Raw genomic sequence first — 27,293 nt, forward strand, 5'->3', positions numbered from 1 at the left:
CAGGTGCTGTGTCCCTCATTGCCACCCCAACCTGAGCACGTGAGAACATAAAAGGGAAGGAATTGTGTCCTGGTCTCTCTTCCCAGCAACGTCTCAGTGCAAGTGCTTGTGGGTTCCTCAAGTCCTGTGAATATCTTATGTAAAACACGTTATAATCCTGAGAAGGAGGACCATGGCCAGAATTCCCTGCTAGGTAATTCCATAAATCACTGCACTCTGTACTTCTTGGACCAGTGACTTGCATGTTTGGCTGCCCAGCACCACAAAATCATCAGGGGAGGACAGAACAGACCTTGGACTGACCAGGCTGCTCTCCCTGGTGTGTGGGAAGTGGATTTGTACTGCTGAGCCCATGTGGGAGCTGAAGCCAAGGCTCCATCTCTCCAGTCCTGCAGGATTTAGCCTTGTTATTGGCAGGTTTTGGATGTTTTCTATTAAGAAAAAGGCTTTTTGGATCTCTTCTGAGGGTTCCTCCCTTTGGAGGCTTTCTCAGGAGCCCATGTGCTGAGCACTTAATCTTCCACTCCACTTAAGGGAAGAGGGGCAGACACCAAACTCTTGTTGGCACCTTATTTCACTTAATTCTTGCATTTAATTGTTCGTCATTCGGCTTTTAAGAGAGTCTCTGCCAAAATCAAGAAGCTGAAAATTAAAGTAATTATTGTGGTGATGGATGCAGTCAAAGAGGCCATCAGGCTCCTGGTCTGTGTGCTGTGAGGAAAGGTGCAGGCTGGGATTGAGCTCATCTCCAGGGACATGCTGGGCTCCAGGAGTTAATTTTGCCCCTGGCTTCTCTGTCCATGAGTAATCCATTTGTGCTGGGAGGAAATGGCAAGTCCTTGCAGCGAGGACAGGCTTCACTACTGGAGAAAATTATGCCTATTTATCATATGATGCTCTCTGTGCCTTTTTTGTTTGTCCTTCATCTGAACTAAGCTCTGTGGTGATGAGCTTTCCTGTCTGACAGCAGATGTTGTAGTGGCCTGCAAGTGTTCCTCTTTCTTGCACTTGCTGTTTCCCTGAAATTCCTCAGGGAACCAGTCTGTGCTGGGACCACCCAGCTGGGAAGGAGCTCAGCAGGAAAGGACCTGGGGGTCCTGGTGGACACCAACGTGATCTTGAGCCCTGGTGACAAAGGACAATGTTTTCTGGGCTGTGAGAGACACAGCAGGGCCAGCAGGTCAAGGGAGGGGGGTCCTGCCCCTCTGCCCAGCACTGGTGAGGCCACACCTGGAGCACTGGGTCCAGTTGTGGCTCCCCAGTACCAGAGGGACAGGGACAGACTGGAGAGAGCCCAGGGAAGGCACTGGAGCACCTCTGCTGTGAGGAAAGGCTGAGGGAGCTGGGACAGCTCAGCCTGGAGAAGAGAAGGCTCCGGGGGTCTCATCAAAGTCCATCAACACCTGCAGGGAGGGTGCAGAGAGGACGGAGCCAGGCTCTTCCCAGTGGTGCCCAGTGACAGGACAAGGGACAGCGGACACACACTGAGACACAGGAGGGTCCCTCTGAACGTCAGGAAACACAATTTGACTTAGGGGGTGATGGAGCCACTGGCACAGGTTGCCCAGGGAGGTTGAGGAGTCTCCATCCTTGGAGATACTCAAACTTTATCTGGACACAGTCCTGGGCAGTTGGCTCTGTGTGACCCGGCCGAGCAGGGGGTTGGACCAAGTGGCCTCCAGAGGTTCCTTCCGACCTCAGATGCTCTGTGATTCTGAGATAAGGAGGTTGAGGTCCTGAGGAGATGCAGGACTGGGCTGAGCCCTCTGTAGGGGTGTGACTGTGCACAAATGCAGCTACATTTGGCATCCTACAGCCCTGTGTGATCACACCTCCCCTGCTGCATGCAGTGCTGTAAAAATGTGACATGGCTCAATAATCCTTCTCCTGCTGTTTTGGTGTAATTTCTGTCTTTATGCTGTGTGTTTTCTTTGCTTGCTTCCTCCTTTCACCTTCCCAGCTGTCTCCTCAGAGCAAACTTCCGTGACTCTTATTGTTCTGCCTGTTTTCATTCTCCTTCTTGGGTAAATGTATCTTTTTTTTTTTTTAAGTGTGGTTTCCTAAAGCTCTACAAAATGCTCTTTCCCTGCTGCATTTCGAAATATTAGTTGCAAAAAAAAGGGAGAAATATACTTAATTCAGGTTCATGTCTTCTTTTATCTGTTTTTCTTTTCAATAATGACTAAAGCCACTGATAAATAATGCTAATTTTTGGTACCATCTGTGAATGCAGAACCAAGCTGTTTCAGAGCAGCATTTTTGGTGCTTTTATCTGTTCAGAGGGGAAGGGAAAAAACTCTTTGCATTAGCAGCAGTAACCTATCTCCCACAAATTGTAGTCTGTGCTCCCATCTACCACTGAAACCCAAAGCAAACAAAGATTTCGTGCAGAGACAGGAAACCTTTTGGGTGTAAATTGCCGGGAGGTCTTTTGCTTCCACGATTTTTGGGTTCAGGCAGCCGAGCAGTGCTGCGGGTTCGCTGGGGTGGGTTTGTTATGAGCTCTCACTGCGCTCTAATTCGACGTTTTTGGCAGCTCTGAGGGCTTTAAACACCCTCTGCAAGAGTCTCCTGGCCAGGCTGAGTGAAAGAATGTCCCGTGGAGGGAGGGAGGGAGGGAGGGAAGGGGCCGGTGAGTGGAGGCACAGCTGAGCTACGCCCTGATGACAGCCCTGCCCCCAGGCTCCTTTATTTTGGCCTGGAGCCTTCTTTTACATAATCCTACCCTGATCCCTCTCCTTCTGCAAGGATTGGAGTTAGAGGACCCTCCAGTTTAACCAGATCGATCTGGGAAGCAGTTCCCTCCCATCATCCCAGCCAAGAGGTGGTGGTGTTGGTGGAGTCAGTTGGCTTGGGATGTATCAGAAGACCTCACCAGTACCAGGACTTGATTTTAAGGCTCCTTTGAAGGCTGGGGGGAAAAAAAAAAACCTTGAATATGGTCTGGAAAACTGTGGAGCAGGTCTGGCTCCTGGAGCCTGTGTGTTGAATAGCTGATGGTACCACAGAACCCCACGTGGGTGAGGTCTCACCTGCAAAGTCCTCGTGGCGTTTTTGGGTGTGTTTATCTCTGGGTCGTGTGAGATTCCCAAACCAGAATTGGGCTGTGATTTAGGATCACTTTCCCAAACCAGAATTGGGCTGGGATTTAGGATCACCTTCCCAAACCAGAATTGGGCTGGGATTTAGGATCACTTTCCCAAACCAGAATTGGACTGTGATTTAGGATCACTTTCCCAAACCAGAATTGGGCTGTGATTTAGCATCAAGTCTTTGGGGAAGCTTGTCACGGCAGTGTGTAATAGAGTAATAAAACCTTAACTGCTTTGCTTTAGTGTGTCAAATGACTCATTTACAGTATCATCTGGGAGAGATGAGGCTCTGGAAGACAAGTAAGACTTGCATGGGGAGGGAATATTGAGTAATGGACCCACAGCTATAATTGGAGGGGGAATAGATCTTCTATTTCAGAGCTGAGGAAGTGGTTTATCTGCCCAGTCTGTAAGTAAGTGATACTTCTCTCAACTTCCTCCACATATTCTCCACTTCCTATGTGTAATAATCCTGATATAAATAACTGCTTCATTGAGTCCTAGAGGCAGATACTGCCTGCACTTCTCTATTATATAGGGCTCTATTACATAGGTTCTCTGTTATAGAGGTCCCACAGGTTGGTGCATAGTCTTGCCCTTCTGGGAGCAACAAATTGATATGGAAGCAGGGAAAACAGCGTGTCCCTATAAGTAACCCCCCTTCCCTATAGCTAACCCCCATTTATGTGTGAATATAGAGCACCATCCCACAGGAAGCCAGGGAAGTGGCAGACAGACACACAAAGGATTATTATATTTGATCAGGCTTGGAAATGGGCTGTAGATAAAGCCCTTGGTGTTTGCTGGACCATTAAACATTTATTATCATCTCTCCCAGTGTGCTGGTAGCTGTAAATAACAGCTGTGATGAAAGAGTGGGGTCAGCAGTTGCCTTTTGCACCGATGTTTGTTAAATGGAGAAGCAGATCCTGTGATTTTTAAGAGCTTACTTGGGGGAAGCATCTGCCCAGATGCCTTGGAGAGAAGGCATGAGATGAGCTGGCAGCCTGGAGCTCCCCTCTTATCACGAGGAAACGCCGAAATCTTAGGAAGTGGGAGAATTCAAACAACAATGAAAAAAGAAAAGATTAGGGGCAGAGTTAGCAGTTAATTTATCCCTGCCCTTCCTAACAAAAATACTTAATGCCCTCGGATCAGAACAGCTTTTGGATCTGGGTTTAATTAGATGGAAGGAGGGTTCGTGCCTCTCCCCCAGCTCAGCCACGGATGGCGAGGCATTTCCATCATCAGACTCCTATTTCCCTTTCCCCCCCTTCCCAAGCTTTGGCAGGGAGAGGAGAAGTGTTGCTGCAGGGCTGGGACTCGGCTCCTGGGGTCTGAGCTGCAGCACCTGGTCGGGTGCTGGGGCTTTTTGAAAGGGGGAATATGAAGGGATTACTCTATTGCTGGGAGGCCACAGACCGGTGATTCCTACCGCAGGCAATCCCTCTGAAGTCAATGAGATTGGAAAGCGTGTAAATCAGTATGGAATTTGGCGTTTTCCTGGAAAAGCGGGGGGGATATTTGTTTTACTTGCATATAAATCACTTCTAATGAGGCTCTACGGGCGCGACTGATCCTTCTCATCACACCCTTGCTCCTTCCAGTCCCAAAGTGACTCTCACTGTCCTCTCATTTTTGAACAATTTCATAAAAACAGCTCCTGCGTGGGAATTCTCTGTGGTTGTTGCTGGGAATGACTCAGGCGTGTCCTCGTGCGCTCGGGACCTGCGGTGTGAACAGAGAAAGGAGACGGGCTTGTTTTCACACTCTCTCATTTTGAGTCCCTGACATGTTCCTGTTCCACTATTTGGATGTCGTCAGGCCGAGGGATAATTAGAGGGAGCCTGTTTTGCTGCAGAGCCGGATTGGGAATCCACGTTGCCATGAGCAGGGCCAGGTTATTTGTTGGGGGAATGCAAAGGGGTGGAGTGGGTGTCCAGGGAGCTCTACTGCACCATGAGGGAGAGGATGCTCTGCTGCTTCCTCCCTGTGTCTGCAGAATTTACCTCCTTTCTACAACTTAAAATAAATAAATTCATAGAATCACGGAATGGTTTGGGTTGGAAGGGACCTTCAAGACCATCTAATTCCAAGACGAGGGCAGGGACACCTTCCACTAGACCAGGGTGCTCCAAGCCCCATCCAACCTGGCCTTCAGTACTTCCCAGGGAGGATGGGGCAGCCACAGCTTCTCTGGGAATTCCATTCCAGTCCCTCACCACCCTCACAGGGAAGAATTTCTTCCTAGTATGTAAGAATTCCTTCCCAGTATCGAAGAATCCTAATACCTAAATTGATCATCTCATTTATCAAATGCAGATTTGGAAGCTGGCATTGCACTGCTCCAAGCTGGAGCAGGGATGTTGGTTCTTTCAGTGGTGCTCTGCAACCCAAAAGTCTCCATCACCTACACCCAGATGTTTAAGGGAATCCTGGGAGCTGCTCTTGGAGCTCTCTGACATCAGTTCTGCTGCCTGGGTGCTGGTGGGTGGTTTGGGTGCTGTGTGAGAGGACTTTAATGCTCTAATAAAGCATTAGGACAAAGAGCATCAGCTTTTCTCTTGCTCTGTTGAGGAGGACGTCGAATTTTGCCCGATGTTCCAACAGCATAGGTGGTTTCAGCTATTTGAGACATGGCCTTGCCTTATAAAAATGCATCTTGCCTTGTTTGTGCATTGTGCAGCCTGTGGAAAATGTGACCAGCTTGGGTTTGAAAACGAAATCTAAAACTGGAAAAGTCTTACAGAAAGTAACTGAGGAGCCAAATATATATAAATGAATAGCTGAGAAGAGAACCAGGTCCCATGAAGCTGGTTGCCAAGGGAATAATTCACTCGTCCCTCCCCCAGCCTGCCAAAATAGTTATTGTTTTCCTCTCCTCCTTGCCAGCATACCCACAGCTCCAGAAGAGCCACCTCTCACTCCTGTAGATGCTCCAACTGATACATCCCTAATACCACCTCGGGACCATTTCCATGAGCAGAGCATAGCTTTGAAGGCACCTTCCCCCTTTCCAGGCCTCCAGAAGAGTTGGTGTGGATGAGAGGTTTGTCCCCTCTTCACATTGATGCTCTCTGGCCTGACAGGTGCCCTGCTCCTGCCCACAAACCTTCTCTTCCCCAAGAAAAGAGAAAATAAGGTCGTTTTTAGGACAGTTGTCTAGTTTTGGATGTAAAATCTGGCAGGAATGGAGATCTTTCCAGCTTCAGGCCAAGCGATGTATGTTCCCTGTCCTCTCAATTCATGGCTAGTTTCTTTGTTGTTCATTAGCTCCTGGTGTACTAGCAGGCTGCATAAATTTGGGTTGTTCCCCAAATCCCTTGAGCTGTGGTCTTCAGTCTTCTTCTTGACCACCTCCATGCCTTCTGCAGGCTGGTGTTCCTCCAGCTGTGCTCGGAATGCTTGGATAAACTTACTTTATATGGAGCCTGCATTAGCATCTGGGACAATCTCAGTTATGTGGGACAGTCCCAGTCACCCCCAATAAAACTCAAGTAGTCGGGGCAGTAAAAAGTCTGTTTGTTTAATATGAGTGATCTGTGTGAAATGACTCCCTCATCTTGGCACAAACCATTCACTGGGTGTTCCTCTTTTACAGGTAGCATCGAGAATACTCCCCAGCCTTAATAAGGATTGATTGTTTACTCCTCACCGTCGTCCCGGTTTGGCATTAATCGGAAAAAAGCTTTGACCGTTGCCTTGGGGAGGTGAAGAGGTGAATGAACGTCCCTTTTAAGGTACAGTAGAAGCATAAATGAGGTGTTTTGGGTATGGAGGTGGTACTGGTGTGGCCTTTGGAGGTTCCAGGGTGTACAACTTCCTCGTGGATTCACATCCGTCAGCCTTACAGGGTGAAAGCTGCGCTCCATCATTCCTTCATCTGACCTTAGTGGTCTTCTTAAACTGGGGGGTGTTGGTTTTTTTGATGCAAACTTGAAGGAGTCCAGCTTTTTTTTGTTTATTTACTTGAAAGAATCTTTCAGTTTTGAAACTTGTAGATTTTGTTGTGAGATGTGTAGAGTTTGGGCATCAATATTTGCGCTGTTTTGAGGGCTTTCCTTAAGGATTTTTTTTCTTCTTGTCTGCACAAACCAGCATTAAACTGAAATACACTGACCTGTGCTCTTCCCTTGGCACAGATGAGCATGGAATTCTGGCATGAATGATTTATTAAGGAGGGGGAAAGAAAAAGCCCAGAGCCTTTTTGAGGAAAGGAAGGTCATGGAGTAAGAAGGAAGGTTATGGAGTAAGAAGGAAGGTTATGGAGTAAGAAGGAAGGTTATGGAGTAAGAAGGAGCATTACTCAGGGCATTGGTGCATTAAACCCCAGCATCCATCAGGGAGTTTGTGGGAAGTTTTTCTGGTCAAAGTTCTTCCCGTGGTCTGACTTGAGGAAAAGATTGAGGAATGCTTTTAAAAATCAAAAATAAATACCTTACTGTCAGATTTCTCGTTGGGTATTCCAGAGGACTCCTTCCAACCCAAACGGATTCGGTGCTAGGATGGTGCTGCTGGAGTAGCAAACGGAGATGTGCGTGTGAGACTTGGTGATTTGTATAATCAGGGTCTTTTCTTGAAGCATTTCTTGTTACTCTGGCTTCCACAGATTCACCCTGTCTGGAGAAGAAGTTTGTGTTTGTGGTTTGATATTTCCTTAATGCCTGTACACAGGGTCCTGCCAACACTGCCCTGCTTCACAAACTCGACCAATTTATGGTTTCATATAAAAATTCTTTGAACTCTTTGCAAACCTGGTGTGGTACCTCCATGCCAAACTGAAACCAATCCTGACTTTTAAGGATGACTAAATCCTTCCCTTTGAATTTGTGTGATACTTAGGGAAGAGTTTCAGTTCTGTTTGTGGGTGTTTCTCTCTGGACTTCGCTGAATTTCGTGTTGTGTTTTGCTACATGTGTTTTTAAGTCTTTTTTTTTGCTCTCTTTTTGATTTGGGGAAAACTCCTGTTGAAGAAAAGAGCTGAATTAATCCCAGTTACTGGGGCTGTCCTGTGCAGGGCCAGGAGCTGGACTTGGGTGATCCTTGTGGGTCCCTTCCAACTCAGGATATTCTGTGATTCTGTGATTCTGGTTCACTGAGAAGTGACCAACTGTCCTAGAAGAAGGACTTCGTGTTTGGTGCTTTCTTTCTCCATAGCTGGTCCCAGGAAAGGATTAAGTTCAACAAGACTAAAGTCAGAGATGCAGAAGGAGTTTGCATATGATGCTCAACGTGAACATTAATAGCCTAAACTCCATTTATTACTCAGTTTTTGCTGGTATAAGAAAAGCCTTTTTAGAGCAGCAAGAGCCTGGACGTGCCTGTCAAGGCTCCTCAGCTCCTTGAGGTTGGAAGGTGGAAATTCAGCTGCCAGCTGGAATCCTCAATCCCCTGGGAATGGCAGGATGTGCCTGAACCCATGTGAAGAGGAGCAGCCGTAGGCTGATCACCGTGGCCAGTGCTGTGACTGGGCAGGTTAAATGGTCCCAGCAACATTGCTGTGGGTGGGTGGTTTGTCTTGCAGGATGAAGCCAGACGTGGCTTTGTCTCTGTTGGCTGGAGTGAAATAGTCCCACAGCACTTCCCTTCTGCAGCAAAATCCTTCTGGAATAAGGCAGCAAGGTCCACAGCTGAGGTCCTGGGGCTTGCTCAGCTGTCTCAGGTGGATTGGGCTGCTGGGTGAGATTGAGAGGTGAATTCAGAAGATTCCAGGGTGTTTGTGGTACCAGGAGCCTCTTGACTTCCATGGGCCACTGGAAAGGCATTTGGGGCTGAGTGTTTTCTCCCTCTAAAACAGGGGTTATAAAATAGCCAGTATGAGCTGGAAGGGCTTGAGCACCCTTTTATGCTTGTGTTTCATTATCCATCACTTCCTGATTGGTGTCACAGGGCCAGAGCATTCAGATTGGGATTATGTGGGAGAAAACCAGTGCATGGAGTCTATACAAAGCTGTCCACTCAGATGGATCGCTGGATTTCTGGGCTTTGTTTGCACGGGTCACATTCACTTGTCACAAGTTGCTGTCCTCTTTTTTGTCAGCCATTTCAGCAGTGTCACACATTTATTCCAGCTCAGACGTGGCACAGGCTGTGTAGCAGTAGTACTGCTACTTGTGGTAGTGCTGGGAGACCAGGGAGCTTGTGTTTGCAGAGGAGACTTCAAAGTTTAACTCTAAAACCTCCAGTGTATCCTAGAAGACTCTGCTTGTGTAATTGGAAACCTTGGGATGCCGAACACCGTGGTGCTCCCAGGTCTGGTGGCACCTCTGAGTAGAGGTCGGGGTGGTCTCAAATCAAAACTGGCTGAATTGAAAACACTGGAGGAGGGGAGCGAGGGTGGGAGTAGGAACAGACCCACTACCAAACACCTGCCATTCTGTCCCAGAGAGTGAGTGGGAATCACAGAATGTTTGGCTTGGAAGGGACCGTTAAAGGTCATCTCGTTCCAGCTCCATGCAATGAGCATGGACATAAAATCACAGAATCACAGGATGGTTTGGGTTGGAAGGGACCTGAAAGCTCATCTCGTTCCAATCCCCTGCCTTGGGCAGGGACACCTTCCACTAGACCAGGTCAGTCCCAGCCCCACCTAACCTGGCCTTGAATCCTGCCTTTCCTAGCCAGGGATTACTGCCCTGACTCCTTACAGTCTGGTGTTCCAGGGCTTTGGTGTCTGTCCCAGTTACCCCACTGGACAGGACAGTTTCACCGAGCCATGGTTGGATTCTCCCAGGTTTTTCCACTGTAATTACTTTCATGATCCCAGCAGGCTCAAAGGAAGGGTAAGGGAGAAGTGTCCTTGATGACATGCAAGACTTGGAATGAGAATACAGGGGGGGGTCTCATCTTCCTCCCAAACCTTAGACCACCAGACCTGCCTTAGGCTTGCGGAAACAGTTGTGTTTAGAGAAATCAAGAACCTTGTTCAAAAACGCCAGGATTTCTTTGGAAACTCAGCTTTCAAAGTCCACAGAGAAGCCACCTCTGCTCCCAGCAGCGGGTCGGAAGCTGCGTTTTTGGGATTGCTGCCAAGGAAGGTTTTTTGGAAGCTCTTCCGCGTGCGGCGCGAGCAGCAGGACGGGAGGTCTTGGTTTGAACTCTTGATGGTAAAACCACAAAGGTTTTAGCAGGGAGTGTTTGGATGCCTCGTTCTTGGCCTTTCCTGTTTGGGTGAACCCCCGCCTGGGCTGGCTCAGAAACTGCCATCTGACTTTGTAGCAAAGATGACTTTTCCACTGAATAGGAAAGTTTTTGGGGATTGAAGCAGCTCTCTGTTTTTTGGATGGAATTCTCCAAGCCATTGACTACACCCAGTCTGTATTTCTGAATGAAACTAGTCCTGAACCTTCCCTGCAAGGGCAAGAATTTTCATAGATCCACAAAATGGTTTGGGTTGGAAGGGACCTTCAAGACCATCTAGTTCCAAGGCATGGGCAGGGACACCTTCCATTAGCCCAGCTTGCTCCAAGCCCCGTCCAACCTGGCCTTGGACACTTCCAGGGATCCAGGGGCAGCCACAGCTTCTCTGGGCAACCTGTGTCAGTGCCTCACCAGCCTTAAATTTTCCAGAAATTTTCCTTAAAGCTCATGTCTTCCATATTTGCCCTCTCTGTTTGTAAGAGGGGGTGGTGGTGTAGGTCACCTGTCTGCCTGTGACTCACCAACACCTTGGACTGACTGAAAACCGCTTGGAGAAACTTTAAAATTTATGTGGAGAAGGGAGGAAATATCTCTTTCTTACTGCAAAGGCCAAGTCAGCATCCTTTTTTTTTTTTGAAATCCCTGTGAGAGCAATTTGTCAGAAAACATTGTGGGAAGCGAGGAGCTGAGCCTGGTGGAGCCAGGCTGAGCTTGAGCACTCCCGTGGTTCGAGCTCCTCCATACCACCAGCAAGAGCAAAAATCTTTTTATCAGTTACTATACAGGCTAAGAAGGAGAATTTCCCAAAGGATAGGCTTCCTCCCTAAGTTTCATTCTCCGAGGAGGCCCTGAGAAAAGCAGACACACTGGGAAGTTGGTAGCTCCAGACAAGTAGGTGCACGCACCGGGGTGAATACTCACCTGTAGGTACACGGAGAGCTTTCCCAAATTGCCCAGAACCTGAGAAAATGGAGATAAAATCAAAAGGCAATTGCAGTTAATTATGCTTTCAAGGCAACTGGAGATTGGTTGGAATCCTGTGGGATTTCTGAGGCCTCCCAGTGCAATTTCAGGCTGAGTGTGGGGAGGAAGGTTTGGTTGCTGTGGTTGTGGATGTCTCAGTTGTGTCTGTCACCTATTGCTGGTGTTGGATGAGGGCAGCTTTGGGGCTGTGGATGGCACAGATGTCACCACCAACAAACAGTTACCTTCTCATGGCAAATTCTTCTTAATAGTTTTTGGGGTTAGATTTTAAAAAAACAACAAAAGAAGCATTTTTTGCATGACTGAACTTCATTGTTCTTCTTCCACCCACATACTTTCCCGTTTTCTTCCCATCCTCGCCAAAATCTGGCCTGCATTTTGTGTTCTGGGCAACGGGAAAAAGCCACATTCCAAGAAGTCTTTGGCTTACAGAGGAATTGGGATGTGACCAAGCTCCTACAAATGCCAGATGTTGGAGGTTCAGGGGGTTGCAGGTGAACTGATGTGGGGTGACAGACACAGAAATCCATCACGACAGTTGAAGGTCTTGTTTTCTGTGATTTGAGCTTGGGAAACAAAGGAAGAGCCTTACTCTAATTCCAGAAAAACCAGAGTCTAGAGGGATTTAACAATGGGAGATAACAAAATAGAGCTGTACAGGAGAGTATTTTGTGCTGTGCCCTTTTTGTTCCTGTGGGAATTGAGGCCAGAAGTGCTCCACTAATTTCAGAATTTTGCCTGGCCCAAGCTTTGGGTCTACAAACACGTCGTGACAGTGCCCCACCAAACTAAATTCATCAGTGAAATGGCACTGCACGTTTTTTGGTCTGTTCATGTGAGAGTGTTTGTTCAGGGCTGGACTTCACCAGCAGGAGCACGTGGTGTTATTAAAAAGATAACACAGGCTTGTTTTTATTCCCTTAAGATGGCAAATCTTTCTTCAAAGAGCCATGAATTAAACAAGACAGTGCCTCACAGCGGGTATTAAGGAAAAAATAATAATTAAAAAAAGCCTTTGGAATGGTCTTTCCCTCTGGCATCTTCGCTCAGGTTCTGCAATCAGTAATTCAAAGGAGGTTTTGTGGAAAGGGGAGGTGAGATGCAGGAGTTGATATGACTCCCCCAGGGGTGAGAACTTTGAGAGCTGGGACCTGAACATTAATCTCTTTAATTCCAGCTCAACACTTCACTGTGAGATCATTATTTTGTGTGATTAATCTGTGCAATGCCTCCAAAGCCTCTAAAGCCATAATGCTGCACATGCACTGAGGAATCCTACTGTGAGCTGGAGTACCCGGGAGTTTCCTGCCATCCCTGACACCTTTTTGCCTGACCTTTGAATCCAAGGAGCCTTCCCTAGCCTTGGTTGCTCTTACTCTGGTCTAGTCATCAGGGCTGATGTATTCGTGGTCTTTTTTGAGGAATATGGTTTTCAATAGGGGACAAAGAATTCTCAGTGCAAAAATCAGCTAAAATGCTGATATTTGATAGGTACAGGTGCAACTGTAGCCATGACAGTGTCATTCATAGTTTTCATACAACGGTGAGTAAAGTGTTGTTGTTCTTTAGCTTAATTTCCTAAAGACGAGGGCAGTAACAGGCACGGTCTGGGTTTATCGACCCCTCCATCCCAAACAACCTTCCGAACCTCTGTGCAATTCCGCCTTTGAGAACAACCTCAAAACCTCCAAATCTGGCGAATTCTGCGAAAACTGATTAGGAGGGGAGACTGAGTGGAGAGATCACGAGACTTCTCAGACCTGAAGCAAAGTCTGAAATATAAATTCACCTCTTAAATTAATCCGCGTTCGACTCGTAGGGTGACGCCGGCTCCTCGGCTGAGGTCGTGGTGTGTTACCAAAGCCTCACGTGTGATGCTGGGCAGTCGCTTCACCCAGATTTTATGTGGGATGACATCATCCCTCTCCTCTCAGAGGCACGTGCTGCCTCTTCCCCAGGCATTAGCAGATTTTCCAGCAGGCACCTCGTGCATCAGAAACGCTGTGCCCCGTGCCCAGGGCCCCCGGAGTATCTCATACATCACGTTGCAAGCTGTGAAATTGAAGATTCAGCCCCACTTTGATGCTTTGGCTCTGTGAGCAGCAGAACTAATGTGGCTCAGCATACTAATGAGGGAGGTGTTTATCCTTCAGCGCCTGGCCGGGCGTTGAGCTTCACCCTTGGAAAAAATTCCTGGGAGGCTGATTTTCCTCTCGGGATGGGCCTTGTGGGGTCCTTGGCAAACAACCAGCGTCGCAGCAGCAGGGGGAAAAACCCAGCTTTCAGGGAAACAGCCCTGAAAATGAAATCCTCTAGAAAAACTGATGAAAAAAACCTTAAGGAAGGAGGAGGGATTGATGATGTGGAAATGGTTGTTTCTCATGGGGAGAGAGTGAAGATGAAACTGAGAAGAGACCTAAGATGGCAGGTCACCACAAGGATAAAATTAGGATGCCCACAGCTTACAGCATCACCTGGGGGCATCAGAAACGTTGGTGTTTTCATTTTAGGAGAACCCCTTCTCTGGCACTGTCGATTTGGGTCACTGTCACCTGTTCATTTTAATCAGGAAATACCAAAATGAGTGAAAGTGTTGCTTTTAACCTTCTCTGGGCTTGGTAGAAAAGCATTTAGAGCTAAAAGCTGGTATTGGTGTTACCTGGAAATACTGACTGGAAAAGGCCTTGTTGAGATGAAACCTCTTTACAAAGACAGGGTGTCAAAAACCCAGCAGGTTTGTCAGGTACCACATCCTTAGGGAATCCTTACCTCCTCAAATCTGTGAACTGGGCAGTTTAAATCCTCTAGAAAGGGGTGGAAGAATACTTGGGAGAATTGTGCTTGCAAGGATGGCTTCCACCAGGAGGGGAGAATGCCGTGGACTGAGCGCCTCTGTGAGAGGGTGTGGTGGTTTCTGTGAATTTGGGTGGTTTCACACCACTCTGGACACCCCAGAGGCCTGGCCAGGTTGGAGATGGCAAACCTCTGAATTATGTGTGATGTAATAGCTGAATTAATGAAAAATCACGGAATCATGAAGGTTGGAAAAGACCTCCAAAATCCTTGAGTCCAACCTTTGACCCATCACCACCTTGTCACCCATGCCAGAGCACTCAGTACCACGCCCAGTTGTTCCTTGAGCACCCCCAGGGATGGAGACTCCACCACCTCCCTGGGCAGCCCCTTCCAATGGTTAACAACTCTTTCCTTGAAGAAATTCTTTAAAATGGGATGATCTCCTGAAAACTCTCCTCTCGACTCAGCTGGAGGGCCTCCAAAGGGCAAAGGTGGTTTTGGTTTGGATGCCCTCCTCAGCTGTGAAATGGGCATCAAAAATCCCAAACAGAAATTGTGTTCAAATCACATATCCTCTCCACATCCAGCTTTTATATCCCTGGGATTTTAATGTCCCTGATCTGGACTTATTTCCACTGAGAAAGCTGAATTCCTGATGAACCGCGCGGTGCAGAACTTGGAGAGGCGCCTTGACACGGCGCTGATTCGGGAACCCCGGGGAGTTTTGAGAGCCCCTGATTGGAAATTCCAGCAAACAAGGGCTGTTGGCAACTGACTTCCAAGCTGAAATCCCCCACGAGCACAATGAGCTACAATTATAGCAGCTTTCCCGTGTCAGGAAACGAAGGCTGCGACTGCTGTATTCCTGTGTGTGATATTTCTGACACACAATGTTATCTTGGGGATTGTTACGTCGGCTTTTTATGTGGTGCACTGAGGGTGGGGCCGAGGTTAATGGTCTTGTTAATGGTTTTTCGTGTTCTTAATTTAGACTCTGAATGCTGTCGCTGGGTAAGGAGTGAGCAGGGAAAATTATTCATGCTATTGTGGTGCTGTCACATCTGTGGTGTGGGGAGATGGCTCCAGCTGTAGCACAGATCACCCACTAGATTTACCCACTGAAAGCTCTAGTTTGGGGTTTTTCTCCTGCTCACACCACGTTGGAAAGCCCTGAGAATCCCAATGGATGGACTTCCCCTGAAGCCAGACCTGTCTGTACAGACTCAAGCCCAGCTGAGCTTCAGCTGAGGGAGAGAAACTGCTCACTGTGTGCTTGTTCAAACTCACCTCTGGCATAATGTCTTCAATTCACCCAACACTGCTCTTTTTGGACATGTATTCTGGAAATGCAGTGGAAACTAGTGCAGAGTCCCTGGGTTTGTGGTTACAGGGCTTTTTTTCTTCATAGAGTCATAGAATTGTTTAGATTGGATCATTGAATCCAACCATTCCCCCAGCACTGCCAAGGCCACCACTAACCCACGTCCCCAAGTGCCACATCCACATGGCTTTTAAATCCCTCCAGGGATGGGGACTCCAGTACTACCCTGGGCAGCTGTGCCAGGGCTGGACAGCCCTTTCCATGAAGAAATTTTCCCTCATATCCAACCTAAACCTCCCCTGGCACAACTTGAGGCAATTTCCTCTTTTCCTCAAAATATAAAAAAATTAGCAAAAATTAAAAACCCAAACCCCCACAGCACCCAAACCTCCTCAACTTGTTTTGTTTAGTGATCATTCCTAAAATACTTTTGCTCACCAAAGTTATGGAAATAGGCACCTCCTGTGTTCTGAGCGTTGGTTCAGGGTTAGTGCTCAATGAAAAATGAAAAAATATAGGAGATTGGCTTTTTAAAAAATTCTTCAGTGTCTGGTGAGAGCAGGAGAAGGTGAGGACAAACACTGCTGTCTCCAGGCTCAGGTCCTGCTGCAGCTGGTGGCTCCCTTGGACCATTTTGCTGTAGCCTTTATCAGTGAGGAAGTTAAAAATTTGGGGTCCTCAGCTTCCTAATGGCTCAAAATGCATATTTTTGCAGGAATTTAAAAAGTTCCCCAGAGAAGCTGTGGCTACCCCTGGATCCCTGGAAGTGTCCAAGGCCAGGTTGGACGGGGCTTGGAGCAACCTGGGCTAGTGGAAGGTGTCCCTGCCCGTGGCAGGGGGTGGGACTGGATGGTCTTGAAGGTCCCTTCCAACCTAAACCATCCTGTGATCCTGAAAAGTGCCAGTTTCTTTTTCTAGAACTGCAGTGTCACAGCCATCGTGGGGTAGTTACAGAAGAAACACATGCAACCATTTTGCCGTGGATCAAACTTCCCTTTTTATTTATGATGTGCTCAGCTCACAAATAAAAAGCTTGTTTACTGAAGCCCATTTACTTTTCTCCAGCCAGACCGACAAGGCTGTGCTCAGGAAGTACCAGAGGGCTGGTTTAATTTTATAAGAATTTAAAAAAAAAAAACACTTCTGAGAGAGCTCTTCGTGTCATACTTCCTCCATTCAGGACTCCCAAGTCTTTCACAAAACCAAGCAGCATCCCATGGGGCCACAGCCATCCCGGGGTGGTGGATTGAATGACTTAAGTATCTTTTTTTGGTCTGATTTGCGACTGTAGCTTTAATTTATTGCCTCCTCTGTAAACCACAGATATGTTTGTTATTTGCAATTACATAGTAAAAGTAAAAAAAAAAGGGCTTTATTTGGATTTTTAAGTCATTCTTGCTCTTTGCCTTGGCATTTGTTGCAGTGAAATCCTTTTATGAGGCTTGTGGAGAGAACTGGGTTGAAGTAGCTTTTCAAAGGGACACGTGACAGGCAGCAGCCCAAGGAAGGGGACAGATTGGATATTAGGAAAAATTTCTTTACTCAAAGGGTTGTCCATCCCTGGCACAGCTGCCCAGGGCAGTGGTGGAGTCCCCATCCCTGGAGGGATTTAAAAGCCATGTGGATGTGGCACCTGGGGACGTGGGTTAGTGGTGGCCTTGGCAGTGCTGGGAGAAGGGTTGGACTGGGTGATCTCAGAGGGCTTTTCCAATCTTAATGATTCCGTGATTCTAAGGAAAAGAATGAAGGTTTTATCCCTTCATGGAGACTGGATAGTGCAGTGTTCACCCAAGTCAGTTTTGTACACCCAATATTGAAAATTTAGCCCTTTTCTTTTTTTACCCCAGAAACTCATATCTGAAATTTGAACACCTACAGGAGTTAAACTTCAGTTTCTCCTTCAAAAAATTGTCCCCATGATGGGCACCTCATGGTTTGATGGTGATGGTCACCATATGCACACACCTCGAGTCAGCAACAAACCTGTTTGTTGTCATTTAACACAACTTTGAAAAGTTTACACTGAAATTTTCCCGTGTGTGCAATAGTTTCTTTGGTTTTGCTTAACTGAATCTGATAGATTTTTATTTTTAGAATGGGGAGAAACTTGTGGTCCAGATCCAGGGATTAGTGATAAAATACTTTGGGGGGGAAAAAAGCAGGTGGGCTTTCATGTTGATTTTGAATCCACCGATCTCTTGCAAAAGCAGAAAGAGAGGTTGCCCAGAGAAACTGTGGCTGCCCCATCCCTGGAAGTGTCCAAGGCCAGGTTGGATGGGGTCTGGAGCAACCTGGGATAGTGGAAGGTGTCCCTGCCCATGGCAGGGGGTTGGAACAAGGTGGTCTTCAAGGTCCCTTCCAACCCAAACCATTCCATGATTCTCACAGTTACCAGCGCTGTTCAAGTGGTGCTGATTTTGGGAAGGTCTACTCCCTGGATTTCAGTCTGTGGTGAGAAGGCATCTCATCCACAACGTGATGGAGTTGTAGGCTCAGTGCATGTAGCAGCCAGACATGAAAAAAAATTAGATTAGCTCATTAATATTTTACTAAATTTAAAAAATGCAGCCCAGTAATTGCTTTCCTATCATTACTTTCTGCCTGCACCAAAATAACATATTGCCAGCATGAACCCTGGTGGCAATGGGGAAGGATTGAGTGGGAGAAAATGAGGTTATCTCTTGATCAAAATTATATCAGCTCAATAATAATATTTTGATTAGGAGAAGTATTTCTCTGTGCCCCAAAGAGGCACAGCCTTCTTGTGATTTCTGTGTCACCGGAGTTGTTTGGGGAAGGTTGAATCCCACGTGGCTTAAAAATACCAAACCACTAAGACCAAAGGATCATCTTTTAACAACTCTGTCATCTGCTTTAGATCCTTTTTATTTCTCCAGCCTGAGTGTCTGGAAGGAAGCTGTAGCTCCTCACTAAGTGATATTGCTGCCTCTGGCCACCTTTCGTGTAGGGGAGGACAACTTGTGAGCAGGGTCAAATCTGTCCAAGGGCTTTGAGTTATAGGATTATCAGCACAGGAAGTCTGGGTGGTCTTGGGGCTGCAGCTACAGCTGCTTCTGTTTCCATTTGTCCTGGAGATGAGGTGGCTCTGGTTACAGGATCATAGAATGGTTTGATTGGGAAGGGAACTTAAATATCATCCTGTTCCAAACCCCTGCCATAGGCAGGGACATCTTCCACTAGCCCAGGTTGCTCCAAGCCAGGTCCAACCTGGCCTTGGACACTTTCAGGGATCCAGGGGCAGCCACAGCTTCTCTGCCCAACCTGTGCCAGGGCCTCATCATCCTCACAGCCAACAATTCCTTCCCAATATCGCATCTATCCCTGCCCTCTGGCAGTGAGAAGCCATTCCCTTTGTCCTGTTCCTCCATCCCTTGTTCCCAGTCCCTCTCCAGCTCTTCTGGAGCCCCTTCAGGCCCTGCCAGGGGCTCTCAGCTCTCCCTGGAGCCTTCTCTTCTCCAGGGGAACCCCCCCAGCTCTCCCAGCCTGGCTCCAGAGCAGAGGGGCTCCAGCCCTGGCAGCAGCTCCGGGGCCTCCTCTAGAACTGCTCTAAGAGTTCCATGTCTTTCTTTTGCTGGGGACCCCAGAAAATGCCAGTGTTTCAGTGTCTTGGCATGACCCTACAATTCCTGGCATCGGATCTGACTGGAATTACTGAGCTCAGCCCAGGCTGCCTTCCCCCAAATGGCTGCCAAATAAGGGATAACCCAACTGCATCGAAGGAGCTGCACAGATGCAATAGGTGGTACATGAAATCTGCAGAGTGCAGGTCCTTTGGAACCTCCCAGCCCTTCCCTGGGCGCACTCCACATGCTCCCTGCCTGCCACAGGGAGCTCCCTTCTGGTGTTGAAAGCCACTTCCTTCACGTCTCCATCCCATGGCTCAGGAAGCAGTGGTACCTGATGGATATTGCGCAGCAGATCGTGGCACTGTGCCACCAGCCTCGCTGGTGACCTCAGCAAAGTCCCTCTGCCTGCTTCTGCTGTTTAAAATTGAGGATAAAAGGCAGTTATCTTATAAAAAGGAAGGTCTGAAGGTGATGCCTGCACGCAGCTCTCTTTGTTGTAGGAGTCTGTACTCCCACTGTCCTTCTCATCCTCTGGAATCTAAAGGCTTTGGGGCAGCATTTAGCAAAGGGCTGCAGTGCAGGGCTCGTGTGGCAGTTCATCACCAGGCTACATCCAAGGGAAAAGAGAAACCCCTTGCTCATAAAAGGGTGAAAAAGGGATCAGGTTTTGCATGAATCAAGAGATCTTTGCAGCAGCACGGTGCCATTGCTGGAAAAATTCACGGGGACCTCAAAGATAAGGGGAGCAGGAGTGCTGAGCACCATAGGGTCGTGTTTTAAAAACCCCATAGTTTGCCTTTGCCTCTTTTTTTTTTTTTTTTTGGATGTTAGAGAAAATGGTTTGGGCAGAAGTAGTAGTAGAGCCTCTGCACTTGTATCAGGAAAGCTGCTGGTAGGTTTTACCAGCTATTTTCCTGGTGAATTGAGATCACGAGGGAGATGAATGATAGAGCTCTCCAAAATGCCCAGAGGTTCCTTGTGAAGGGTGACAAACTGGATTTCTGGGCTTTGAGGGCACAGCCATGGAGGAGTTATCAGGAAGACGAAGAGATAAATCCAGGATTCGTGCTAGGATGGTTGCTGATAGTAAACAGATCCGTGGGATGTGCGACAGCAGCTGGAAAAACCGTGAGCTGGATACAGTGAAAATATCCACGAATTAGTTAAAAAAAAAACCCTAAACCCTCAGTGCTTAAACTTGTTCTGCAGGGAGAAGAGGTGGAGATGCCAAAACTGGGAGGAGTTTTGATACCCAGCGATGAAAAGCCGTTTCCTGAGTGGGAGGCTGGAAGGATGGATCCTGTAGGCTGGAGTAACACGGGAACGCTGCCTTTCCTATTGCTCCCCACCTTCCCTTTTTGCTGGGCCGTATTTATTATTTCAACTTGGGTTATAACTTCCTCACGGGGGTGTGGGAGGGGGAAGGAAATGACACTTGCTGTCTTTGTGGGACTTTGGGAAGAGCTGCAGTTTAAGGGTTGGCTCTGAGGGCTCGGTGTCACCGGAGCTGGGAGAAATAACGCGCTTCCGAGCGAATTCCTGCAGGTACCTCGGGTGAAGTAACCTGAAACCTGGCATTTGGGGTGCGGCAGAGGAAGATTGCAACCCGTCCAGTTCTGCTTTGTAACGTAACACACCGTGGAAAAGGGCCTGTTGGGGATTTTTTTTAACACTTCTTTTTGTCTTTTAGGCTTGTAGCGGCTCGATGGGTTTGGGCGCTCCCAAGCTTCGGGTGGCTGTGCTTTGTTTGCCTCCAGAGCCCAGTTTCCCTTCACACAGTCACAATCGGGCAGGAAACGGGTTTCTTGTGCAGCCAGCCTGGTTTTCTCGACAGCAAAAGCTCCCTGGGTCCTGCTGGGAAGCTCTCCAGCTCCGCTCACCCCCACGCTTCTCCGTGCAATTCCTCCGCAGCAGCAGCATCCAGCCAAAGCTCGCGGTCCCTCGGCCTCACCTGGCTCCTTGTAGTTTTTCTACCTTATACCTCATAAACACCCCCCCTCAAACAAACAGCCTTGCCTGCACCTTTTCATATCATTGTACAAAATGTAGCCGTCACACCCACCGGCTTCCTTTTAGGTTTTGCCCGGCGCTGGGCTCCTTGAATAGAGGGATTTATGCTGGGCCGTGGCAGCGGCAGCCTTTCCTCCTGGCATGACCAGACTCTCAATGTGACATTCAGAGCTGTAAAACACTCCCTGACAATAGCTGGTGTTGTTCAAAGAGCGGCATAAATAATCAAGGGGGGGGGTTCTCTCTCTTTTTTTTTTTTTTTTTTTAATGCAAGAATAACATCTCCCTGGGCTGGCCGGGGAGGCAAAGGGGTGTTTGCAGGAGTAGTGTTGGGATCTCAGGATGGGTGACGTGGAAAAGTGGGACTTGAGGTTGTTATCTAGAAGTTTTTTAACATTGCGGCACGGGGTCATCTCTCAAACGAGGTGTTGGGACCTCAGTTCTCTGTACACAGAGAATATACATTTATACAGAGTAAAATAATTCTGGTTTTGTACAGAATAAAATAACTCCGTGATCCAGGTTTTTGTGGTGTGACAGGGTGACTTTGTGGCCCGAGCTTGAGCTGCTGATGGGATACCTGGGAGGCCAAGCTCCCAGAGCAGTGAGGGGCCTCAGGAGGTCTCCAGTGCAACCTCCTGCTCCAGGCAGGATCAGCTGTGAGGCTGGATAGATCTGAGGAGCAGCTGAGGGAGCTGGGGGGGGCTTCAGCTGGAGAAAAGGAGGCTCCAGGGGACCTTCTGGCTCTGCAACTCCCTGACAGGAGGGGGGAGGCAGGGGTAGGGTCAGGCTCTGCTCCCAGGGAACAAGGGACAGGAGGAGAGGGAGCAGCCTCAAGCTGTGCCAGGGGAGGGTCAGGTTGGATATTGGGGAAAATCTCTTCATGGAAAACGTTGTCAAGCAGTGTTGGAGTCCCCATCCCTGGAGGGATTTGAAAGCCGTGTGGATGTGGCACTTGGGGACATGGGTCAGTGGTGGCCTTGGCAGTGCTGGGGAACAGTTGGACTTCATGATCTCAGAGGAATTTTCCAACCTTAATGATTCTGACTGTGCTCAGGGCTTTATCCAGCTGAGTCTTGAAAACCTCCAGGGATGAAAGTTGCCCAACCACTCAGAGCAACCAGCTTCACTGACCCCACGGTGGAAAAGCTTCTCCCTCCACTTCGAACATCTCATTTCATCTTCTGGCTCATGTCTCATGTCCTCCTGCCCTGTGGTCCTTTGAAAGCCGGGCTCTCCCTTCTCCCTGACCTCCTTGGACATGCTGGAAAGCTGCTAAACTCCCTTTCTCCCCTGGCTCTGGTGGCTGAGTGAACCCAGAGAGAAAAAGGGGCAAACATCTCTGTATTTGTGTACCTACCACATACCTCAAATTAAAATAGAAATTTGTTGAAGAAGTCACCAAAAATATGGATTAGCAGTTTGGTGATATTTCATCCCAGGTCATTAACCCACATCTCTGATGACTTGGTCCTTCTGAAACTTCTCTAGAAAACACTTATTTTTTTATTTTTCTTCAGTCTTTACATTCCTTGCTGTCAGTACCTAATAGGTGACGTGATCCCAGCACTATTTTGTCAATTAGACGGCTTTTTGGTTCTGTGACCTGAATACAGGGCAGAGCAACTGCTGATTTAACCCTTTTCAATGTGAGTTTTCTGCTCTCTCTCATAATTCTTTAAAAAAAAAATCAAGAATCTCATCACTAAAGCAGCTTCTTTCTTGCTGATTTCTCCAACACTGTGAAAATAAAGCACTGAAACCAATGTGTTCTGTACAGTGAACGTGCAGAGGGAAAAGCTTCTGTGCATCCTTTCGACTGAAGCCGACCCCAGCCTCATCTCTTAAAGTGGTGTATTTGTAAAAACCAATTTAAATATGCTTATTTTTTTAAAAAAATATGTTTTAAAACTAAGCTTAAACTGAGAAAATAAACTCCCCCATGCAGTAGTTGTGGCCATGCCCAGAGTCTGCCTGGCACGTGCCGTGGGTATGAATGAGCGCCGGCAGTTTTGTCTCCGGGCTGGATTAGGCACAGTTGCTACTGGAAACTGCACAGCCTGGCTCAGGGAGGCTGTTCCTCTCCAAAAGAGAGTCCCTGCCCATGGCAGGGGGTTGGAACTGGATGATCTTTAAGATCCCTTCCAACCTAAACCATTCTATGATTGTATAAAAAAAGGGGGATGAGGACGTGCCCCGAGCCGGTGCTGCACGGCTGAGGTCATCTCAGCCCACACCCATCCAGCATCCCTAAATGTCATTTACTGGGTTTTAACCTCCAACAGCGTCCAGGGGAGGGTTTTCCTTCTGGGATTTGCTTTGAGATGAAATGTTCTTACCTGTGTGTCTTTATAAAAAGTCTCTTTTCAGGAGTCAAGCCCCACCAAGTCAGTGTTTTGGCCAAGATGCGGTTTGGGTTTTAGCACCACTGCTTGCACAGGCAGTTGTCAGTCCTGGAGCAGCGATGGTGGGTTGGTTTTGAGATGTAAAACAAAAGCTTTTGTGCACCCTGGTCGGTGTGTGCTGCTTTCTGCTGTTGGGAGGGAAGCACCAGCCTTGTTCTCAGCCCATTCCTGCCCTGGCCTTCCTGCGAGTCCATTGAACTGGCTCCTGTCAATCAATGGTTCTTTCAGAGCAAAGCCGTGGGATAAAGCTCCAAAATCTCTCTGTGTCAGCCCTGGAGTGGTGACTGCACGGCCTGGTTTGTGGGTGTGCAGAGCTGCCCATGTGCAGTCAGTGTTGCACAGTCATTTGTGGCTGTCAGAGGAGTTGGACTCGATGATCCTTGTGGGTCCCTTCCAGCTCAGGATATTCTGTGATTCTCTGATCTGCAGCAGAGCTCAGGTTATTTTCCTTATGAAAATAATCTGAATTTGGGAGCTTCTGGGTCCTGTTCACGCTTTCTAGAATAAGTCTAATAGCACCAGTTTTAAACTGTGACCTTGCTCAGTGGAGAAGGGACATGATATTGTGTCGTCCCCTGCAAAAGTCATAACTGGGAGCTCCTGTATGTGGTGTCTGCAGAGAGGATGTGGCATTTCAGTACCTAAAGGGGCTTATAAAAAAGAGGAGGAATGACTTTTTAAACAGGCAGATAGTGATAGGACAAGGGAGGATGGTTTTAAACTAGAAGAGGAGAGATTTAGGTTAGATATTAGAAGGAAATTCTTCGCTGTGAGGGTGGTGAGGTCCTAGCACAGGTTTCCCAAAGAAGCTGTGGCTGCCCCATGCCTGGAAGTGTTCAAGGCCAGGCTGGACAGGGATTTGAGCAGCCTGGTCTAGTGGAAGGTGTCCCTGCCCATGGCAGAGTTGGAACAGGGTGGTCTTTAAGGTCCCTTCCAACCCAAACCATTCCATGATTCTATAATCCCTTTGCTGCAGAGAGATCTCCCCTCTGGTTCTGACCTGCCTGTAACAGGCAAAGGTTTTATTTCACCCTGACAGCATATTTTAAGATAAGGTTGGCAGAGCAGTGGGCTTGAGAACAGAAAAAGTGTGGAAGCAGTGGTGAATATTGGAAGTGTTAGAGCAGCATGGGAAATGCAAGGATACAGAAATAATAAGAGTTGGCTTTTGGGCAGCAGTGCATTTCAGAGAAGGCTCAGTAAACTGAGAACACCTGTATGAAAATCAGGCATTTGGAAGAAGCCTTGGAGTGAACTGACCTCCTGGTAATGGGCTTGGTGGACACAAACCACACGGACAACTCCCCATCTCCGAGTTGACTCCTCAGCTGAGGCTGCCCTTCCAGCCCAAAAGTGCTGCCTGGGAGAGGAGAGCAAAGTACCCAGTAAGTGAATCCTAGGTTGGGTCGTTTGGACCACAAAAACTACTTGATCTTAGTGTTTCTCTCAGATATTTGTTCATATTTTTTGTCATTTTTTCTATTTTTGTTTGCTGCGCTTGAGCAAACCCCTCATGGTTTCACCTCAGCAGGTGCTGCCACTGTCAGTAGCTCTCAAGGCAGCTTTGCCACCAGGACCAGCTTGTCCTCTTCTCTGTTGCCAGAGAAATCCTCAGCCCTTCCAGAGCAATGACCTCCAGTTTGTACCTGCACACTTGGAATTCTCCCTCAAGCCCCGTTGTGCAATGGGGAGCGTGATTCCACATGTGCTTTATAAAAGCCAAAGAGGATTTCGGGTGCTGTGTTGGAGAATCAAAGCCCTATTTGAGGGAACCTGTGGTCTGACTATCCAGTTGGACAAGCTCAGCTTTCCCTGCAATTTAAATAGGCTCTGCCAGAAAGTTAAAACGTGCCAGGCTCCATAACTACCTTTTAACTCCTTAGGAACATGCAGGGTTTCCAAGCCACCATCACTCTCCTGTTTTAATGGAAAACGGCTCTGAATGTGTGTGTCCATCACCTACTTACTCCCCGGGAAGGTTTTATGGCTGCAGTGTGTCATTTGGGATAATCCAGGACATTTCTGCACAGCTCAAAAAGGTTCTCTCCTCCCCACCTGCCTTCTTAGAGCTTCCCCTTCCTACCTGGAAGTGGGGATCCCCCTCTGAGCACAGTTTTTACCTTTATTCAGCCCAGAAGTTCCTCTGCATCTTTGAGGTCGACTCTTTGATATCCATAACATCTTGGCACTTAAATTCTGTTTTCTTGTTCTCGGTTTATGGCACTTTCCTAACTAAATTCAACCAGAATAAACAGCATCTAGAGAGAGAAAATCCAATTTATTGTGAATATCGGCAGCATTGGAGAAACAGCTGTTCAGAGCAGGGAAAAACTCCCTGAAAATCATTGCCTCCTTTATTAGAGGGAAAATAAGAGCTTCAGGTGTCAGAGACAGAGAAGGGATTGTCTCAAATTTGGTTTGTTGTGGTATTGAGGGAATGTGGGTGCTCTTAGTCCCAGCTGGAGCTGTGGCAAAACCTGTCCCCTGGAAATACTGGAAGCTTTGCTGTTGATTTACGTGGATGCAGAGTCCAACCCCATGTGCTTGCAGCTTATCGTTTCACCATCTGTAAAAGTTTCTGCAGCAAAACCTTCCTTTGAACAGGGAAGGTTTGGGATACTTAAGGAAACCAGGCATAAATTAGGGTAAAACCATTTGGGTTTGTTCGTGCTGCAGGGCAATAGTGGGAACAGAAAAAGAAAATTAATCTCCCTTTTCCCAGGAGATTGTCTTACCTGGAGCGTGTGCCTTCCCTAAGAGGTGGCAGATGGATTTCTTTGTTTTTCCTCAGGCTTGTGAAGCATCCAGGATTTTCGGAGGAGCAGCTGTGTGTCTCAAAAGTTAGATTTAGATGTTTTGCTGTAACCTGACATATTCCAGCTGCTGCTCCTGGTAGACTGGACCCAGGATCTTCTGACAGGATCTTCTGACACCGTCCTGGACCCTGCAACAGCCGGGATAAGTTTCAGTGCTCAAGGGTCTCTGTTAGACGTGGTGGTGAGACTGTGCCTTGGCTACTCTCGGGCTTAGAGGAAAAGCCAGGCTCTTGCTCTTATTCCAGAGCCTCTTGCTGCTGAGCCTGGAAGATCATTGACCTGTTGGAACAAGTCCAGAGCAGGTCACTAAGTTGATCACAGGGCTGGAGCACCTCTGTTGTGGAGACAAGGCTGGGAGAGCTGGGGGGGTTCACCTGGAGAAGTGAAGGCTTCAAGGGAGACCTGAGAGTCCCTTCCAGTGCCTAAAGGATGTCCAGGAGAGCTGGAGAGGGACTTGGGATGAGGGCATGGAGGGACAGGACAAGGGGAAATATTTTAAGCTGAAATTGGGTTGATTAAGATAGGATTTACTGTGAGAGTGGTGAGGCCCTGGCACAGGTTGCCCAGAGAAGCGGTGGCTGCCCCTGGATCCCTGAAAGTGTCCAAGGCCAGGCTGGACGGGGCTTGGAGCAACCTGGGCTAGTGGAAGGTGTCCCTGCCCATGGCAGGGGATGGAACTGGATGGTCTTTAAGGTCCCTTCCAACCCAAACCATTCTGTGATTCTATGATTTTACAGTTTTATGTTGTTGGAGTTCTGAGTACCTGGCACCTTCACTGCTAATTTATTTTTTTAAAGCTTAGGTAATTAATCACATCAAACGAATCCTGGTAGCTGAGGTAGGAACAGGACATCTGTGTGGGGAGGCAGTTCTGGCTGGACACTCACTTTCACTCGGGGGGAAGGACTTGAGTGAATTTGAACTGAAAATGTGCCGGTTTAAGTAAAAGAAACCTAAACCACTTAAGGCAGTGTTTTGTATTTTAAACAAAGAATACAGAGGCATGGAGAGGACTTCCAGAGAAACAAACAATTTACTTTGCTGCTGGAGCAGGGTCTTTACTAGTGAAACAAAACAGAAACCCCTGAAGGGAACCGAGTCCTCTTCGTTTGTGTGAAGACCACGGGAGATCACCGTGATGG

General features: G+C 47.8%; 1 protein-coding gene across 2 annotated transcripts in view; it reads left to right on the forward strand.

The window, feature by feature from the left end:
- The first annotated feature begins 6,693 nt into the window (after positions 1 to 6,693).
- Positions 6,694 to 27,293, forward strand: part of PTPRA (protein tyrosine phosphatase receptor type A) — a 90,527-nt gene continuing 69,927 nt past the window's right edge. For both annotated transcript variants that reach the window (XM_008934624.3, XM_018083207.2), the window contains exon 1: positions 6,694 to 6,832. In XM_008934624.3, coding sequence (XP_008932872.2) covers positions 6,815 to 6,832 — 18 coding nt within the window. In that variant the 5' untranslated portion in view covers positions 6,694 to 6,814. The remainder of the gene's footprint in view (positions 6,833 to 27,293) is intronic.

Source organism: Manacus vitellinus, unplaced genomic scaffold (assembly GCF_001715985.3).
Source record: "Manacus vitellinus isolate BGI_N305 unplaced genomic scaffold, ASM171598v3 scaffold_61_pilon, whole genome shotgun sequence".
Taxonomy (NCBI): domain Eukaryota; kingdom Metazoa; phylum Chordata; class Aves; order Passeriformes; family Pipridae; genus Manacus; species Manacus vitellinus.